Here is a 17737-nt window from a genome sequence, read left to right on the forward strand (position 1 = left end):
CTGTAATATTGCCCCCCCAGTTGTACCATGAAGACAGGCATATTTTTTTTTATACATTTTTCATTGACATATTCAGAACTTGCTGTCTTCTGGAGACACAGATATCATCGCAGCTGTTCTGGTGACACTGAGTAGAAGCTCTAGCTGCCAAGCAGTACATAAGAATAGGGTTTATAATCTCATTACATACAAGCCAAGAAAGAAATAGCAATTAATTATATTTTATAAAGTATGTATTTAATATATTTATTAAATGTTGACATAGAAGAATGCATGAGATTAAGTTTTATTTACTGTCATTAAAAGCCACAAAGTGATTCAGAATTTTATCTGCTATAATTATGGAACAATTTAGTCCACATCATAAGAAAACTATCAGAAACAGGAACTCTCCCAGAAAACCTATACAGCCAATAGATGAGCACTCAGAATTTCAAACCACTGGAGAAAAACCAAAATCAATTTGCATCTGTAAGAACTTGACTTGTGAAGGTTTCTGCATTCCAACTCTTCTTTATGAAATACGTGCAAAAGACTGTCAAATTGTCTCAAAAGTGTCAGTAGAAAAGCTTACAGAACAAAATGAACAGCAGCAAAGCCAGTATGATCACAGCTAGGAGTTTTAGTGCCATAAAGAATGAGGTAGCTGCATGATTATGTCTGAGATGTAATTTTTTTACTTAAAATTGATGTTTTAAGTGAAAGAATAGAAGAAAGCATATGGGACACTGATTTTTTACAGGATTTACGAGTTGAAGGAAAGAGCTATTTACTATTAACTCTTATGTCCTTACAGAGCAAAGTCATAGAAAAACTAAAAAAAAAAGGATAGAATACATGAATATCTTGATTTATTGCATAGATTTTGTAAACTTCATTAGTTTAAATTCATGTTAGATTGAATAAAAAGTATGAGAACCAAGATAAAAATTGCCATAAATCAAAAAAACTTTGTGAAATTTGGATATCACATATACCAACACTGAATAATTGCAAATGTGAAAATCAAACTGCAAACATATTCTCACCTTAAGCCAGATATTTCCAAATTTTTGTAACTAAAATACAGAACATGAGGCAGCAACACTATTATTTTCAACTGAGGAAGAAGCTTTCCCATTTGTGACTGAATTCAGTGATTTCAGGCAAATGCATGAGCAAGGTTTTCCTTAGAAAATCAGTTCATAGAATAATTTGTTTATTCATGGTTGATGTTTGCCTTAGCACATACTTTTGAAAACACTTTTTTTCCCCCTCTGTGTTTCTGAGGAAATATATCCATCAGTCCCAATTATTTGGTGTGAAATACTTTCTGATGGAAATGATTTCTGATAGTCCAGCAGATTATGAAATAAATTGTTCCAAACCATCCTGCCATCCAAACCGTAAATAAGTTGAATATCTAAAGAAAATCAGGGGTGTAGTACTGCTGTGTGTGAAATACCCATATACTAGAGGAAACCATTGAAATTTCAATTTTACAACATCACAAATGTAGAACTAAGAGCAACAATAATAAAAATCACATTATAAAGGTTACTTATTTGCACCTAATTGCCCTACCAATTTAGAACAGACTAATGCTAATGAGATATAGTGGGAAGCCCTGCCATTGTTTCTAGTTCAGATGCATAGAGTAATGTGATGTAATGCACACTGGGACAGTACAAATACCCTTAAAGCTTCCAAAATACTACACAGCTTACTTATTTTTTGGACACAATAGCCAATGCTCATGGGGAAAAAAACCCAAACCAACCAAAACCCAACAAACTCAAAACCTACCAAACCCAAAACTGACTGCAGATGTCAGAGCAACTTTTTTTGGTGAAACGTAAAAACTGTTGTGGGATATTGTGTTTTACAGAACACAGACTGTCTTGTAGTTGAACATCATTTTCACAGGATGTCCCAAAGAAAAGCAGACCAAATTCAATTTAGCTTCTGAAAAAGAGTGAAAGACTACGAACTTTCTTTTACAGTCTAGGACACAAGGGAACTAAGTGATGTCAATTGGAACAAGAAATTAAAAATATGTTTAATGTACTTAGTGTACGCATGCACACTCAAAGACATCAACACTATTCTTTGTTCTCATATTTAATAATGAGTAAATATTGCAATTATTAGACTTTGTTACAACTAGTAAGATGTCACAAGATTTGTGGAGAAATGTTTAGCTGAATTGCTAGACTAAATTGTTCATTAGACAGGTTTCCCAAAGGAAAAAGCTCGAGCTTTCTCCTCTTTGCTTTTGATTTTTGATCACTGTTTCCTAAGTGGAGAATGGATTTCCTTTGCAATGACCCCTTCATTCAGAATTGATCTTTACAGTCTATTTCTGTCATGGGCATTTGCCCTTTTCTGGCCATGGTGCAGCTCCATTTCCTGCTTCTCTCGTGCCTTCGTTCCCTTCGGTGACCTCACTCTGGGTGGTCTTCGTGTGCCTTCAAACCTGCACAAACGTGAAGAGCACGCTCCTACCCACTGCGGATGCCACTCCTCAGCAGAAATGACACTGTGTCTAACGAGACAAGCACTTCGTAGTGATTATCAGCTTTGATTTTTATGTTATTTTGAGCATGTTAAAACAAATTAACCGATCTAACGCACATATATTTTCCTGACTGCTTTAACTGCTGACATCTCCTATAGACAGCCCTTTACATATTGTGTCTACTCTTGTGTCTGTGCAGCTCAGCGAACCCACGAGCGCGGCACGACTATCGCGGGCCAGGCCTTTGCCTGCGAGCGTTTTGTGAGGGGCAACAGCTCTCTCTGCCACTGCCATTGCCATTGCCCCAAACACGCCCTTGGGTGCACAGCCACTGAAGGTAACGGCGGGCGGAGCGGCCGGGCCGTTCCCCGGCCGTGCCATGTGCCCAAGGCCCCCATCCCAGGAGGAGAAGGAGGAGCGGCAGCGGGACGAGCAAGCAGAAAGCAGCCGGACCTGCCTGAACCGCCCCGCCCCCTCCCCCCTTGGGCCTCGTCGGCCGCCGTCCGCCCATCCCTCAGGTGAACGCGTATCCCTCCGCCGCGGCCGCCCCTCAGCCGGGCTCGCACCCGGCAGTCCCCGGATGGAAACTGTGATGGCGGCCGGCAGCGCCTCGCCGGACGCTGGCGGTACCCGAGGTAACTCCGCGGGGATCGTCGGGCGGGGAGCGGGGAGGCCCCACGCGGGGCGGGAGGGACGGTCCGGAGCGGGCAGGGGGCGCGAGCGGCCGCGGCGGGACGGGACGGTGCCCCGCGGTGCGGGTGAGACATTAAATAGTCCGCGCTCGCCGGCGGCGGGAGGCTCGCGGGGCAGTCGGGACTGGGGCGGGCGGGACCGCGGGGCGCGCCCGGGGCGGCGGGACCGGGCAGAAATGGCCTCGTGTGCAGCCGCCGGGCCGGCCGTGGGACCGTATCCCTCCGCCGGGCTGCGCGCCGAGAGTTGCGGCCGCCCCGGGGCCGTGCGGGCGGGGGCGGCGCTGTCGCGGCGCTCCCGAGGAAGAGCCGGGCAGGGACGCGCCTCGCTCGTCCCTATCCCAGCGCCCGCTGCCGTGCCCGCGGTCAGACGGAGCTTCCGAGCTGCCGCCGCCTCGTCGACCGCCCCGCGTTTTGTCCCGCCGCAGCTACTGGCCGGCTTCTGGGCACCGCTGCTGCCTCGGCAGCCCCGGCAGGCGGGGGCAGTGTCAGCCCGCCCGGGGGCTGGCGCTGGCCGTGTGTCGCCGCCGCGTTCAGCTGCTGTGTTTGTAAATGGCAGGTTCGCCCTGTAGCACGGGCAGTCTGTGTGTGTGAGCTCTGAGAGCGCTTCGGTGATTTTTTTTTTTTTTTTTTTTTTTTTTTTTTTTTTTTACTAAAACATTGTTGTGTTATTCAGGTTGTGTCTGACTGCTCCAGCTCTATGGGTTTCATAAGATCTAGTTTTGTGAGTTCTTACATGTGTCCCCGTCTTGGGAGAGATTAAGGCGCCACTCTAAATTTGCAGGCACATAGAATGGAACTGGGCATGGGATATACTTCAGTATAATTTTATTTATTTAATAAAATTTAAATAAGCCGAAATTTCTTCAGAAATCTTGAAGAGCCTGCCTGCTGGGATACCTATTTTGAATGTAGATTGAAATGGAAAAACTGTAAAAATTACCTAATTTAGCAGTGTCTAACTCCTATCTGTAATTTCGCTAGGTGAAAATATATAGCCTAAACATTTTATCTGTACTTTTTAAAAACGAAATACGGACAAATTGCAGCATTTGTGGTGGAAGAAAATTGTGGCCGAGACCCTTAAGTGGTTGCTTATCCTTGTTCTTAGTGGTTTGGGGATTTTTGAGTGGGAGTTAACTGTGGCACATGCTTATGTATTTTCAATGTTGGTACTCATTTTATCTGCATTTAAATCTACTTACTGGTTTTAGATACTGTGAATGTAATATTCTGCCTTTTCCCAGGCTTTTGCACAACTTTATAGAAGCTTATGGTTAGGTCTTTGCCATTAAAATTTTTGCTTGAAAAAAGATAAGTGCCTTTTGAGGTCAGGTTAAAATTTGATGGATTGAGATACCAGGCACTTCTTTCTGTGCTGTTTTTAAGTTATCATGTGTTTATGCTTCCCAGCTATGAATGCCTGAGGTGTAGTGGCAAAGCTAAGGTAAAATAGGTATTGTTATATTGTGTGTATATACAGTATTGGTATTGCATTTGATGATGTTCTGTGGGAGAAAAGTTGGTATATATTCTTGTCTTCAGTGTATTAAAAATCTACATAATGTAAATTTTTGGGGGGTTTGGGCTTTTCAGCTTATTCTTTCAGTTTTTGCCTGTATTTGCACCATTTAAAATACCTTTCCTTTTGTTTCCAGAACTTTTTCTAGTATTTCTCCTGACTGTGGCCTTGTCTGAGTCTTGCAATCTTACCTCTTCTGTGTGTGTGGAAAATACCCAGCTGTTGGAGAATTGAAGTCAAGTATTTTCTTAACGCGTAAGTCAGACTTCTTTGAAAATATAGAGATCCCTGGGATAAAATAAAGCAAGAAAGCCCTTTTTTTTAATGGTTGTTTCAAGTAAATATTTTTATTTGTGATGCTGCAGGAGCTTGTTGATTGTTGCATACTGCCCAAAAATAATAAAATTAAGTATAAGGTTAGTTAATTAAAGGGGATCTTAGATCATGACTCTTTGCCAAATGTAAGTGTTGCCCAATTGAGGACCACATTGGCTTGGTATTGAAAGCCTGAGCCTTTTTCTCTGCAGCACTTTACCCACTTCTGATTTCTATAGCTTTTATTGTAAACATACTTCAGGTTTCAGTGTCTGGCAGTGTAACCTTCTAACCTGAAGGATGGGCAGCTGCCGTCAGGATGATGTATTGCATCATGCAACTGTAATCTTTGTGTTGTGCTTGTGTCTTAAAATGTTGTTCAAGCAACAAATTCAAATAATTTTTAGTTACTTTATGAGGAAGTTCAGCTTGCTTCTATTCAAATAAATACCATTGGCAAGAGAATGCATTTTAATGCAGTACTCTTGGTGGAAATGGAATACAAATGCACATGAGTTACTCTCTTCTCAGGCCTCAAAGCTGGGTAAGATCCCATGTATTAATCTTCTGTGTGGAAGATGGGGAGTGTGTCATTGAGTTAAAAGAAAAATAGAAGTCTTGTATCCAAAGTGTTTCCATTTGGAGAGATTCCGAGGAGGGAGTGTATGACTCTGTGGTTTGTTGTTTTGGGATGTTTTTTGGGATTTTTTTTTTATGTCAGATGTGTAATTGAAGTCTTGGCGGTCTCATATCTGGAGAACACAGTTAAGTGAATTTACTTGATATTAGAGTCTGTGTATAGTGTCAAAGTCTGTTGTATTTATTATTTTCAAGAATTGTGCAGAAGTGCTAGTATCTTCTCCAAAGCAAGGCATTAAAGCATGTGCTTAAAAAAAAAGTGTTGCTTTTCTTGCTACATGATACAAGAACATGGACTTGAAAATTTTTCAGTCTCCATTTTCTTTGTCAGTTATTTGCATGTGTAATGCTAGATACTTCCTTCTCCCAGGACTGTGGGAGAATATTTGAAAGAACTTATGGCTAATGCTTATGATGGCTTGGAGATCTAGAAGCAGCCCTTGCACTTATTCACAGTGAGGGTGTGATCATTCTTTCAGTTTGAATGTGAATAGATACGATGATTTAATTAGTTGCAAGTCTGTGTTGCTTCAGGGAGAGCCCCAGAGTAGTGGAGAGAAATTTGCTAATCAGACTTCAGCTAACGATTTACTAACTTGTTAGGAAAGAAAAAAGTGACTTTGTGACTTGTACTGTGGAAAAAGTTTTTTAGTAAAAAGTGTTATACTGTTGAAGAAACAGTTCTTCCTTTCCAGTGTTGCTTTTAAGAATTTAAGTTAATTTTGCTGCTGTTCCAATTCTGCTGATTCTGTGTCAACATTCTGTGCAGGAGTGTTGTTCAGGCATAGACTTGAGCTGCTATAAATTTTTGATGCAGCCTGCTATGGAAACACTGACATGAAGTCTGTAGTGAGACAGTGATGCTGACCATAACTGTTTGAGCCTTTTAATCCATAGAGGGGTACTGTGGTCAGTCATGCACTGAAAATATTAACATGTACCCTGGAACATGCAATGAGAAACCTGAGAACTTTATCTGTTGACTGATTCAGACTTGTGTGGTACTAAAGGTAGGCATGAGAAAAATTCATTGTAGATCAGTGTGATTGGTTTTTGGTCTTGGTAAAGGTCATGTGTCCATTGTAGAGAAGTAGATATTTTGTCAGGTTCTGATTTTCCTTTCTTTCCTTTTTAAGCCCAATAGTAACTAATAGAGTAGCACACTTGAGTAATAAAAATGTCAAATTCTAGATTTTAACTTCTTTTTAATACTTCAGTTAGTGGCATGTCACAAAGGAGTGGCTTTATTTGCATGAAATCCCAAATAAGTAATAAACACAGGCTTCATTTAAGAAAAGTAGGTCTTTGGACTTCTTTATGCCTACAGGGTGGGAGAAACCCAAAATTTGATGACATGTATCTTTCAGTAGATGTTCTTTAAAACATATTTTTCAAGTTTTATTTTAAGAAAAAAACACCAAGTAACAAATCAACAAACACCCCCAACACGAACAAACAAAGGTTATAGTGTAATAGCTTTTTTTTTGCCTCATCCTTTTTTTTTCCATCCCTTGAGTAATTTTATAAAAATTAACAACATCAGAGATTGGCATAGGTTTGTTAGTGAATCGTAATAGGTGTTCTAATTGCATTAGTTTTAAAAGTAATTATTTGCTTTGTTTGTTTTTTAATTTCAGGAGAATGAAATGGGGAAGTTGTAGAGCTTTGAGAATAACTCAGCACAGTTGTCTCATTTGCTGCCAGCAGTAAGACTAAATCCCAAGAATTCATGTAAAGAAAAGTAGAACCTAAAATCATGTCATCTGAACAGGAACACTTTTTTTGCGACAGAAAGCAAATCACTTTCTTAAAACACAATGCTATGAAGAATTTTTCTACAAACATTACTTTGAAGAAAGAACTGGTGAGTGATCCTACAAGTATGACGATTCAACCAGCAATTTTAGATGTCAATCTCGCTTATGGACTAAAAAACGTGAAGATTGAATTGCCCAAGGTGAACATTCCAAATGAAGTATTAATGAAACATGAAGTTGATAGGTTTAGAAAACTCTTTCAGTGTAAGCATCAAACTGCTAGGAAATCCTTAAGTCTAGAGAAAATAAGTGGAAGCAATCTCAGTTGTTCAGAAGGAAGCCACTTGCAAATTAAGCCAGAAGTGCAATTCGAAGAAGGATTGAAAACTGCAGCAAAGATACTGAATTTCACTTGTACGAAGTGCAAGGATAACATTAGATACAGCCCAAATGACCTACAGAAACATTTTCAGCTGTTACACTATGGTGAGTTGCCTCTGTATCCTTGTGAGATGTGCAACTTCTCAGCTAATGACTTTCAGTCTTTCAAACAGCACAGACGCATCCATCGTAGCACTTTAGTAAAATGTGAGCTCTGTAATGATGAGCAGATATACACTTTGTTGGCTTTGACAAAACACTTCATATCAAAGCATTGTGTAAATGGACACTTTCAGTGTGAAAAATGTGGGTTTTCTACCTATGATGTGGGTACGTTTGTTCAGCACATTCACAAACATAAGGAGATTCCCTATAAATGTGGAAAATGCCATCAAGAAAACTTTACAGAAGAGGAGCTCCAAAATCATCTCCTTGTTCATACCAGTATGTTTTCTTTTGGTTGTCCTTATTGCAGTTACAGCACATCACGGAAAGATTATCTTTTAAAACACATCATAGCTTTACACAGAGACCACTTAATTGCAAAAGAAAAACTGGAAAAGGATAAATATGAAAAAAGAATAGTAAAGACTCCAGCAGGACTGAAGCTTGTGTTAAGGAGGTATAAAATGGGAGCATCAAAAAAACCACTCTGGAGACGGAAGAAGATAAGCAGTGGAAGTGACAGTGCTGGAGAAGAAAATATAGAAGTGCTAAGAAATGTGAATAAAATTCAGCCAAATGCTGAGGAGCTGAACCAGTGTATGAGAGACGTGGAAACAAATGAAGAGAAGCATCAAGGTAAATACACGGAAAAGCATCATTTCATGGGTGGAATGCTCTCTGCTACTACTGCACAATACAATAAGGCAGATGATGGCACAAGTTATGGCCTGGGATTATTGAAAAGTGCTGTTCATGGGCCAACAGTAATGATGTTTAAAAACAATAAAATATCCGTACCAGCAAATTACAGTGCGAAATTTATGGGCTTTAAAATGGTAGATGGAAAACAACATATTGTTATAAAATTACTACCTACAAGTAAGCAAAATGACTATTTGTTGGGTCAGAAAGTTGATCCTGTTAAAGATGGTTCTGCAACTCCTTTGCTACAGACTGCTGATCCCTGTGGCTTGTCTTCAGGTGCTATACCACATGTAAGTGATCAGTCGACTTTAAAGAACAATTGTGTTCATCCATTAACTTCCCCTCCGTTTTCCTGTCCTGCTCCTCATTCAGGAAAAACAAAAGTGGAAAAACAAAATAACTCCTTATTGTACGGTAGGAGTGTTTCTGAAACTGTAGCACCTTCTAATATAGCTGAAGGAAAAGGTCCAAATTGTTTGCCAATGAAGCTGGACTCAACTGTACCTCCACATGAAGCAGTAACAAAAGTTGGAGCTCAAACTAGTATCTCATGGGGAAGCTTTTGTCCTTCAGGTAATCCTCAGGTATTATCACCCGCTATTACAAATACCCTTCATGACGACCCTATGAAAATGCCCTACTTTCCTAAACAGAAAATGCAAAATGGTGGCCTGAATAATAGCAATGGAACTAATCTCTGTTATTCAACCTCAGTGGATTCATCTAATGAAGGGTTGTTGTCTTTTCACAACTATTCCAAAGTGGACTCTTTGGATAATCCATGTAGCATTTGGACGTCTACAGATGACAGGTACAGCGAATTTAGCAAAAGAGGTTCTTTTCAAAACAGTGGAAATGAAATTCCATCTTCACATTCAGAGTCGATGAAAGGTTTGAAAGCAGAGAAAGTTGTGTCCGCCCAATCAAATATTAATAAAACTTACAAACACATAAACACTAAGAATAACTCTGTGTCTTTTAAAAGCCAATCTCAATGTGGTGTTGACAGCGAGTGTTTTACAGAGGACGAGCATCATGGCCGACAGTATTTGGACACTAACACAGAGCAAGGCTTTCGGAACGTAGCTGAGAAATTCCAGGAGAATGCCTCTGATGGTGTTAACTCTTTCATAATGCCTAAAATCACATCTGTTTTCTCATTACAAAGTGAGCAGGCAGCTAATTATTTATCGCCTGAGATAAACCAATTATTGCAAGATGTGTTAAAAGTAAAAACAACTTCTCAGCAGGAGTTCCACAGCAAGACTAACTGCGTCCAACTTCGTTCTGATAAGCTGCTTTCTGGTCCTGAGACTGGGAGTGCAGCCTGCGTGCGTTTAAAAAGCTCTGCAACTGCGTGTGGTTTTCAGAGGCCTCCTCCTAATGTACACTTCCCTTTATGTGAGAGAGAGTTCAACACAAGATGTAGCACAAATGAAGGTACATGTTGTGGGAGAGAAAGACAGACACCCAAAACATCACTTGATTCACAGGATGTGGACAAATTATCCAGAACTCCGGGTGTTGGTACATTGCTAAAAACTCCTACAGATGAGTTTACACAGCAGGTAGTAAAAGATAAAGTACTGTCTGCAACTCAAAATCCTAGCGGCTTTTCACCAGCTTTGCCTGTTCTTCAAGAACAAAAGAAAGCCCTTTTTGTTCAGTCCCTTCCGTCACGATTTTTTGTTCCTTTCCACCTTTCTAACCAATCTAGGCAGCAGGTCGTGTCAGGAAAATCTCTTCCATCAACCAGTTCATCAGATGTTACTAAAGGTGTACCTGCATCTTGTGTTTCAAATAAAGGACCTGGAATGATTTTGACTTTTAGCGGGGCAGTTGGAACAGTTGCAAATGCCGCTAATGATAGTTCTCAGGTTTTAGGGGGAATTGCATCCAGAGAATTTGGGAAAATACCAGCTTTAGAAGTGAAGGGGGAAAATGGCAATTTTAGAAATTTAAGAAGTTCCTGTAATGGGGAAGTATGTGGTACAGTAAATTACTCGTTGAATAGTATGCCATTCAAAGCACCTCTTGTAGTTACAAACTCATCAGAGTCGTCTGTGAAGGCAACTTCTTCTGTGAAGGTGTTACCAGAGCACCAGGATGCTGGTTTTGGTTCTTTGGAGTCAGTAAAGCAACAGGAAATTAAACAGGAACAACATGTTTATGCACTTTCGTCTGATGGACAGCAGGGAGTTTTTCTGAAATGTTTGACACCAAACAAGCCTGTAGTTCATAAACCAATTTTTTTTCAGGATAATGCTCATCAGAATTGTCAACCAAAGAAAACTGGAGCCATGCAACAACATCCTTTGCTGAAAATAAGAACTTGTACTTCAGACACACTGTCTGATAACACTCAGTCAGTAAGCAACTCGGTGCCCTCACTACAGGTGGATAACTTGCAGTCCCTTACTCCTGCACTAGCACAGAAACAAACTAATCTTAGTTTTAATGATGCCTTAAACTTACCAGGTGGGTTAATGCCAGCAAATGCCTCTTTGGCAAGCTCTAATCCAGCATGTCGTGTTCCTCCTGTAGAACCTGTTTATTCTGCTAAATCTGGAGGGACACAGTTGCAGAAATGTTCTATCAAGAGTACGCAAGTAGTAGCTGCTAACAAGAGGAATAACTCTGGTTGTCAGAAGTCCACATGGAGCACCCAAAACAGAACTGCAAAAGTAAAACCTGGTTTAAAACAAGCTGGATCTAAAAGTTCGGGAACTGTGGGTGGGCAAAGAAACAAGAATTTCAAACGTAAAAGGAAGGCTAGTTGCCCAGAACCTCCTAGAAAGAAAGCAATGTTGCACAGAAAGTGTAAAGAAAAGAATCAAGCTGAAGTTGTTAGTGAATCAGGTAGCCCTTACAAACCAAGGGCATCAAAAAAAACTGTAAGGACTTTGAAATTACTCCCTTTTAATTCTAACCAGCTTGTAAAATGCCCCCGGAGAAATCAACCAGTTGTTGTGCTAAACCATCCTGATGCAGATGTTCCAGAAGTTGTAAATCTAATGAAAACTGTTGCTAAATTTAAGGGCCATGTTCTTAAGGTTTTATTGTCAAAAAGAACCGTTGAAGCTCTTCTTCAACCAGACTTCTGCAATCCTTTGGATGTAACTACTGATAATTTTTCTCAGAAAAGATACAGGACAATAAAACCCCTTAACCCTGTCAAAGAAAGATTTGTCTTAAAATTGACACTGAAAAAGACTAGCAAAAACAATTACCAGATTGTGAAAACTACCTCCAATAATACCTTGAAAGCTAAGTTTAGCTGCTGGTTTTGTGGTAGAATATTTGACAATCAGGATAATTGGGTAGGACATGGACAGAGGCATCTGATGGAGGCTACTCGAGATTGGAATTCATTAACGAAATGATGACCAGTGAACAAAATAGTCATTAAAGTTTAAAAAAACACCCCAGCTGGATTAGGATACACAAGTCATTCTGTTTTCTATGTCAGTATTGTAACTGAAGTTGAAAAAGGATGCAAAGTTCTTACGTTATAAAAGAAAGAGTGTGTTCCCTATTGCCATCAGATTTGAGAAAGATCAAAGAACGTTGTGGTTTAAATAACTTGTAACTAACTGCAAATACAATTCCATAAAAATATATATTATTTTTATTACTGCTATCATGTGCTATATTTTTATTCTATAGAATAAGTCTTCAGGGCCTTTGTTTTGTACATACTTAAAATCCCTAAACATGTAAATATTTTTATACTTTTCAGTTACTTGGTATAATTCTTGCACAGAAATTACATCCTTCCCCCCAGTTTTTCAGTTCTGTGCATGCACTACTAAAACCAATTTTTAAAATATTTTCAAAAATACACGGCTGTTATCCTGGGATTTTTGTTATTTTCACTTATTAGCTCTTGATTTTGTTTTTCAGGGATTGAACACTATTATTAGCAAGTGCCTCAAAGATGTGAAGCAGTTTACATTATGTTGACTGTGTAACCATGGGTCCGTATAGGGCCATTCCCCCACAGTTTCATTTAAACAAAGCCATATGTGAATGCTTTAAGCTATATTGCTATGCACATGACACTTGTACTATTTCTGTGCAGTTTGTCTACTTTCTTAGTGAAGTATTTTTCATATAAATTAATAAAACATATTATGATTGTGTTAATATGGTGAGTCCAAATGAAATTGATTGAAAATATACAGTATATATATATTCATAATGTATATGGTGTTTAAGAATGGTGAACATTCCTAATCTGTATTGATTTTGTCACTATTAAATTTGCTATAACTTGTGTTTGCAGCATATGACTTTGAGCATTTATAGAAAATGTTTCTATCTTGCTGTGTCTGCCACAAACCCTATAGGGATGGTCAGGATGTGGGGAGGTGCAGAGCACCATTTTAGGCTTGTAATTGCTTCATAGCTTTATTTCAGGTGGATGTAATTTATCCCCATAATGACTTAATGTTTTCTACTATTGCTTATTCAGATATACTGCCTTTTGGGGCACCAGGGATTTGGCTAAACCAAGGCTTGAGTTGTTATTCCCATATTTATCAGCTGGAAGTAATGTTCTTAGGTGTCTGCTTGCTTTCTACTTTCAGTTTTAGAGATAATGAAGGGAGACACTATGCATTACAGTTTTTAGTCTTTATACAAAGGCATGTCAGCAAAAGACCTCTTAACCATAGTGACTGAGGGTATACAGATGAAGGTCCTTATTATCCACAGTAATCATGTCTCAAGGCTTTGTCCTCCAGGTTCTTAATGAACCTCTGTAGGCTAGAAGTTTCATTCTTATGTGGGACTGCTCTTACCATATGGCTGGCACCTTTTGCCCAGGTATGAAGGTGTAAGCCAGCTTCCCAAAGTATTGATGGAAAAGCTGTCAAAATTGAACAGTAGGCTTGGAGAAGACTGGGGCTTTTAAATCCTGGGGTTTAGATTGTATGCAAGCCCAAGTAGTTTTCTGTTACTGGTGAAAATGAAGATTGCTTGCTACCAATGAAACAGTAAGAGTCACGGATGTCACAGGCATGTCACCACTAACCTGAATTCAACTTGTGTTTTAAAAAGTGTTAAAATTACTTAAAAACAATTACTTCGGTGATGAGATAAATTTTTCTTTCCTGATTTGTGTGTTGGCAGGAAGATGCACACTAGCCTTGCATCTGATGAGTTATGTATGGAAGACAAGTGAAGCAGTCAAGGCAGCGTTGTTTGGGTGAATTAATACACAGTTGGCATGTGTTGTGTATCTAAACTGAATCATTTTGTGCTGCACAATGGACTTGAGCTCTGATGTTAATTTAGCTAGGCATTTTGAAGAAGACCAGAGTAGTGGTGAGGAAGCAGGTTGGAAGGAGACAGTGTTAGGAAAGGACAAAAACATTTTAAGCTTTTTTGACTGCAAGGATCTATTGTCTGCCTCTGCTTGCTCTTCTGTAAACTGTGAAATTGAACTTGCAAATTTTGGACAAAGCCTTTGCCTTCTTTGGAAAAAATATATGTGAAGTTTGTTTCTAAACCTACTTGGTGCAATTTCAGCAAGGATGACCAGTCTTTATTAATAATTACTTGGCACTGAGGTGGAAGTCCTGCTGTAGCATTAGGGGGTTTTCTCTGTATTGATGAAGCATGAGAGTGACAACTATCACTGGAATTTTTTTCTAACTTATTTTTGTATGAATTGACCTTAAATGGTACTGTGAAAACATTGTAAAGCTAGGAAATGTTGAAATAAGGTTGCTTTATACAATCTTAATTAATTGGCATGTGTCACTTTTTCCATGGACATCCATCTCATTCAGTGCAGAGAATTTTTGCTTCCTCCTGGGTAGCAATTCAGTATTTTGTTTCCCCACCCTTAATTAGGTCCTCATATTATTTAGTGCAGGTTGCTCAAGTACTGTTCTAAATATATAGTTTTCTTCTTACGGCCTTTTTCATAGTGCATTGTTTGAGGTCCTTAGAGTTTGGCATTTCTGCAGATCAGGTTTCAGAAAATCTCAGGTGGACCTTCACTGAAATTAAGATCACAATTAATTACCATCAGGAGAAAGATTGAAGTGATCTGACCTGTGTTGCAGTATATGGTGTGGTAGAAGATGCAGGGAAGATATGTTCAGTTCTTCAGTTCAGCTACTTTAACTGTATGAAGCCATCTTTTTACTGGCTGACTTCTGCAATGTTGGTGCATTTCTGAGCATTTTCAGTGAATGGGGAAAGGTAGTCTACAAATATCCTACAAACCACAGGTTTTCATTATACAGCTACAATTTATCCCTGAAGTATTGTATGAACTAAGTGAAACGTGGAAAAATGCTCATTGATTGTATATCTAATGCTTGTATTGTAATGGATATAGCTGATGTGACAAGGTTACACAGGTAACTTCAATTATCTTGATTTTGAGTGCTTTACTATGCAACCATAACATTTTAATAGTTTGTAACATTGCAAATAGCAAGATAAACCTTAAATTGGTTTTATTGTTTTGGGACATACAAAGAGAGGCGCAAGCACAAGGTTATCAAATGTCTGTATTACCTTGAAGAGGCCTTAAATCGATCCCATTATGTGTTCTTAGCAAGATGTGTTCTTAGCAAGATTCATCAGTAAGTCATGGTGCCCTTCCTCAGTAATTCCAGTGTTTTTAACAAAAATTTGTTACAGAGCTGTTGTTATATGACACGCTTTTTTTCTTAACAATGATTCCTAATAATCTCTTTCTGCTGCTGCTGCCTTTGATTGAAGGAAGAATGTAGTTTTGTACCTTGTGTCTTTGAACGCTTGGATTTTTGAGAATGCAGGTTGTTACTCCTTTCATGGAGCAACATTGTCAGGAATGATATGCAGTACTCATTGTACTCTCTGTATCAGGTAGGCAGACAACACTTCTCCTTTGTGTATTATTAAATGTGACACTTGCCTTGAGTTCTCAGACAAAAGAATTCATTTTTAGTTCTTGGTTTGTGGGTTGTTTGTGTGTGTATGGTTTTTTGGTGTGAGGTTTTGGGTTTTTTTTGTTTGTTTTAACTATTCAGTGAATGACAAATTATATGGAAAGGAAATTAGCTAACAGTATCACAATATCAAAGAAAGATGAGGGGAGGGGTGTGTTGCTGTGTCTGTCAGGTCAGACTTGATATACCTGTTACCTGGAGCATGGTGGTGGCATTAAGATGACTGCTGGCGCTGCAACAGCCACACCAAGTCACCATTTCCTGCATTCTGTAGTGGCTTTTCTGCCCACAGCACTGGGATTTTTAACTCAGCAGGCTTCATCTTGAGTGCCAGTTTATTTTATGTCCAGAATGTAGAAGATGGTAACTTGGTGCAATCCTATACCTGAAACTTGCTTAAACCTTCTCGAGATAAAACTTTGTTTCATGGTATGTCTGCACCAAAGTCCTGCCAAACTAGAACAGATCTAGCTCGAGTATGGAAAGCAGAGTAACCAGTCTGCTGCCTTTGTTCCTCTACAAAACAGCAAGTGTAGTAAAGTAGGTGATAACGTACTGATGTGTTTTGTGTGTTTGTTGGGGGAGGCTCCCCCAAGGAGCCTTATTTTGTGCCTAAAAAGTTCTCATTTCAGGCTGATTGGATTATTTTATGGAAGGTTGTGTTACCTATCAGCTCCCTCCCTTGTTTTGTTGTCAAAACGATAAGGTAGCCCTATAATAATGTAGAACATGGTTAAAAGGAAAGTAAAGTTTGAGGATGAAGGTAACTGGCCCCGTTATCTAGAGCATATTTGTTATTTGTAGGTCAGGCACAATATTACATGTAGTGCTGAGCACTTAGAGCTGAGGGGCAGGAGCAGCAGTGCTTGAAAGTGCTCAGTGCTAATTACCTTAAAAAAAGGTGATAACTAGTCTCTTTTATGAAATAGACACACTTGAACTTCCCTTGTTCACACTCTATTTTCCCCTCAGTTCTAGAATGATGGATATACTGCACATTTAACTTGGAAAGAATGTTTGAAGAATCTTGAGATTTTGAGGAGCAACACAGAAAGGTTGGCAGACAGACAGACAGACAGAACCAAGTTGAAATACTGTGCAGTACATGAGTGAAAGGCAAGGACTACATGAATGCAAAGGAGGTTAAATACTCAGTGGCTACTTTTTCAGAGTACTTCCATTGTGAGTATTGCTTGAAATAGCTTCTAAAGTGATACTTAAAGTAGCTAAATAATATAATAGTACACATATAGAAAATGAAGCTTGCAGACACTACTAACTTTTGTGTTTTTACACTTTGAGTTGGCAATCTTAATGTTCTAAACACTTCAGTAGTATTAGGCATAGTGTTAAATATAAAATACCAACTAAGCAATATACTAAACACAGCCCTTATGTAGTACTGTGATGGTCTGTCATAGGTAGGCTTGTGTAGTCTGTATACATTGTTTTTTACTTGCCAGTGTGTTATCACATCACATCACATCACATTTGGGTATGTGTTGCCTGTGTTGCAGAGGGAAGAAGCTGACCTGCCTCAAGGTATGTAGGTAGCCATGTGCTGAGCATCCTGTTGGCACACAGTTCTTTCTAGAATACAGGTGCATGACTTTTAGAAGTATCTGATCAAAAGCACAAGAAAATATTTGCAGAATTCAGACACCCTATGGCCCTAAGTGACTTGCTGAGACTTTGCAGGTCTTGACTCAGTCTTGCCTTTATTGCCTTGAATATAATCCTAGAGAACACTGCTTTATTTTGAACAAGAAGAACAAACTAAGTGTGTATAAAATGTCAGTTTTGGAAAATACCTTTAAGATGGAGTCTTCAGGTCCAGTGAAATCAAACACTGCTAGAACTAGTTAACAATTGCTCCTAAAAGTTTTTCATTGATGCAATTTATACATTCATCAAATTAGTTTTTACCACTTGAATATTTGAGGAAGTTTACTTTTTTCACAAAATTATAGTAAGTAAACCACTGTGATAGAACAGGCTATCACATAAAAAGTGGGTTTTTTCCTGTGTGTCTCCATAAACAGTAATTCAGCAAGAAGTGAGTAATTAGTTCAGCAATGATGCAGCGTGCCTGGGTCATCAGCACTACGCAATTTGAA

General features: G+C 39.2%; 1 protein-coding gene across 2 annotated transcripts; it reads left to right on the plus strand.

Moving 5' to 3' along the window:
• Nucleotides 1-3052: 3052 nt before the first annotated feature.
• ZNF518A (zinc finger protein 518A) lies at nt 3053-12822 on the plus strand. Of its 2 annotated transcripts, none has more exons than XM_030951618.1 (3): nt 3053-3132; nt 4845-4963; nt 7300-12822. In XM_030951618.1, the coding sequence occupies exon 3, from the start codon at nt 7419-7421 to the stop codon at nt 12051-12053; it is 4635 nt and encodes a 1544-aa protein (XP_030807478.1). In that variant the 5' UTR covers nt 3053-3132; nt 4845-4963; nt 7300-7418; the 3' UTR covers nt 12054-12822. The 2 variants fall into 2 exon arrangements, with proteins under 2 accessions (XP_030807478.1, XP_030807479.1); XM_030951619.1 differs by lacking the exon at nt 3053-3132 and adding an exon at nt 3393-3797.
• Nucleotides 12823-17737: the final 4915 nt, after the last annotated feature.

This window comes from Camarhynchus parvulus, chromosome 6 (assembly GCF_901933205.1).
Source record: "Camarhynchus parvulus chromosome 6, STF_HiC, whole genome shotgun sequence".
Taxonomy (NCBI): Eukaryota; Metazoa; Chordata; class Aves; order Passeriformes; family Thraupidae; genus Camarhynchus; species Camarhynchus parvulus.

Coding starts and splice junctions, on each gene's coding strand:
- ZNF518A (XM_030951618.1), top strand. CDS start 7,419: ATGTCATCTGAACAGGAACACTTTTTTTGCGACAGAAAGCAAATCACT.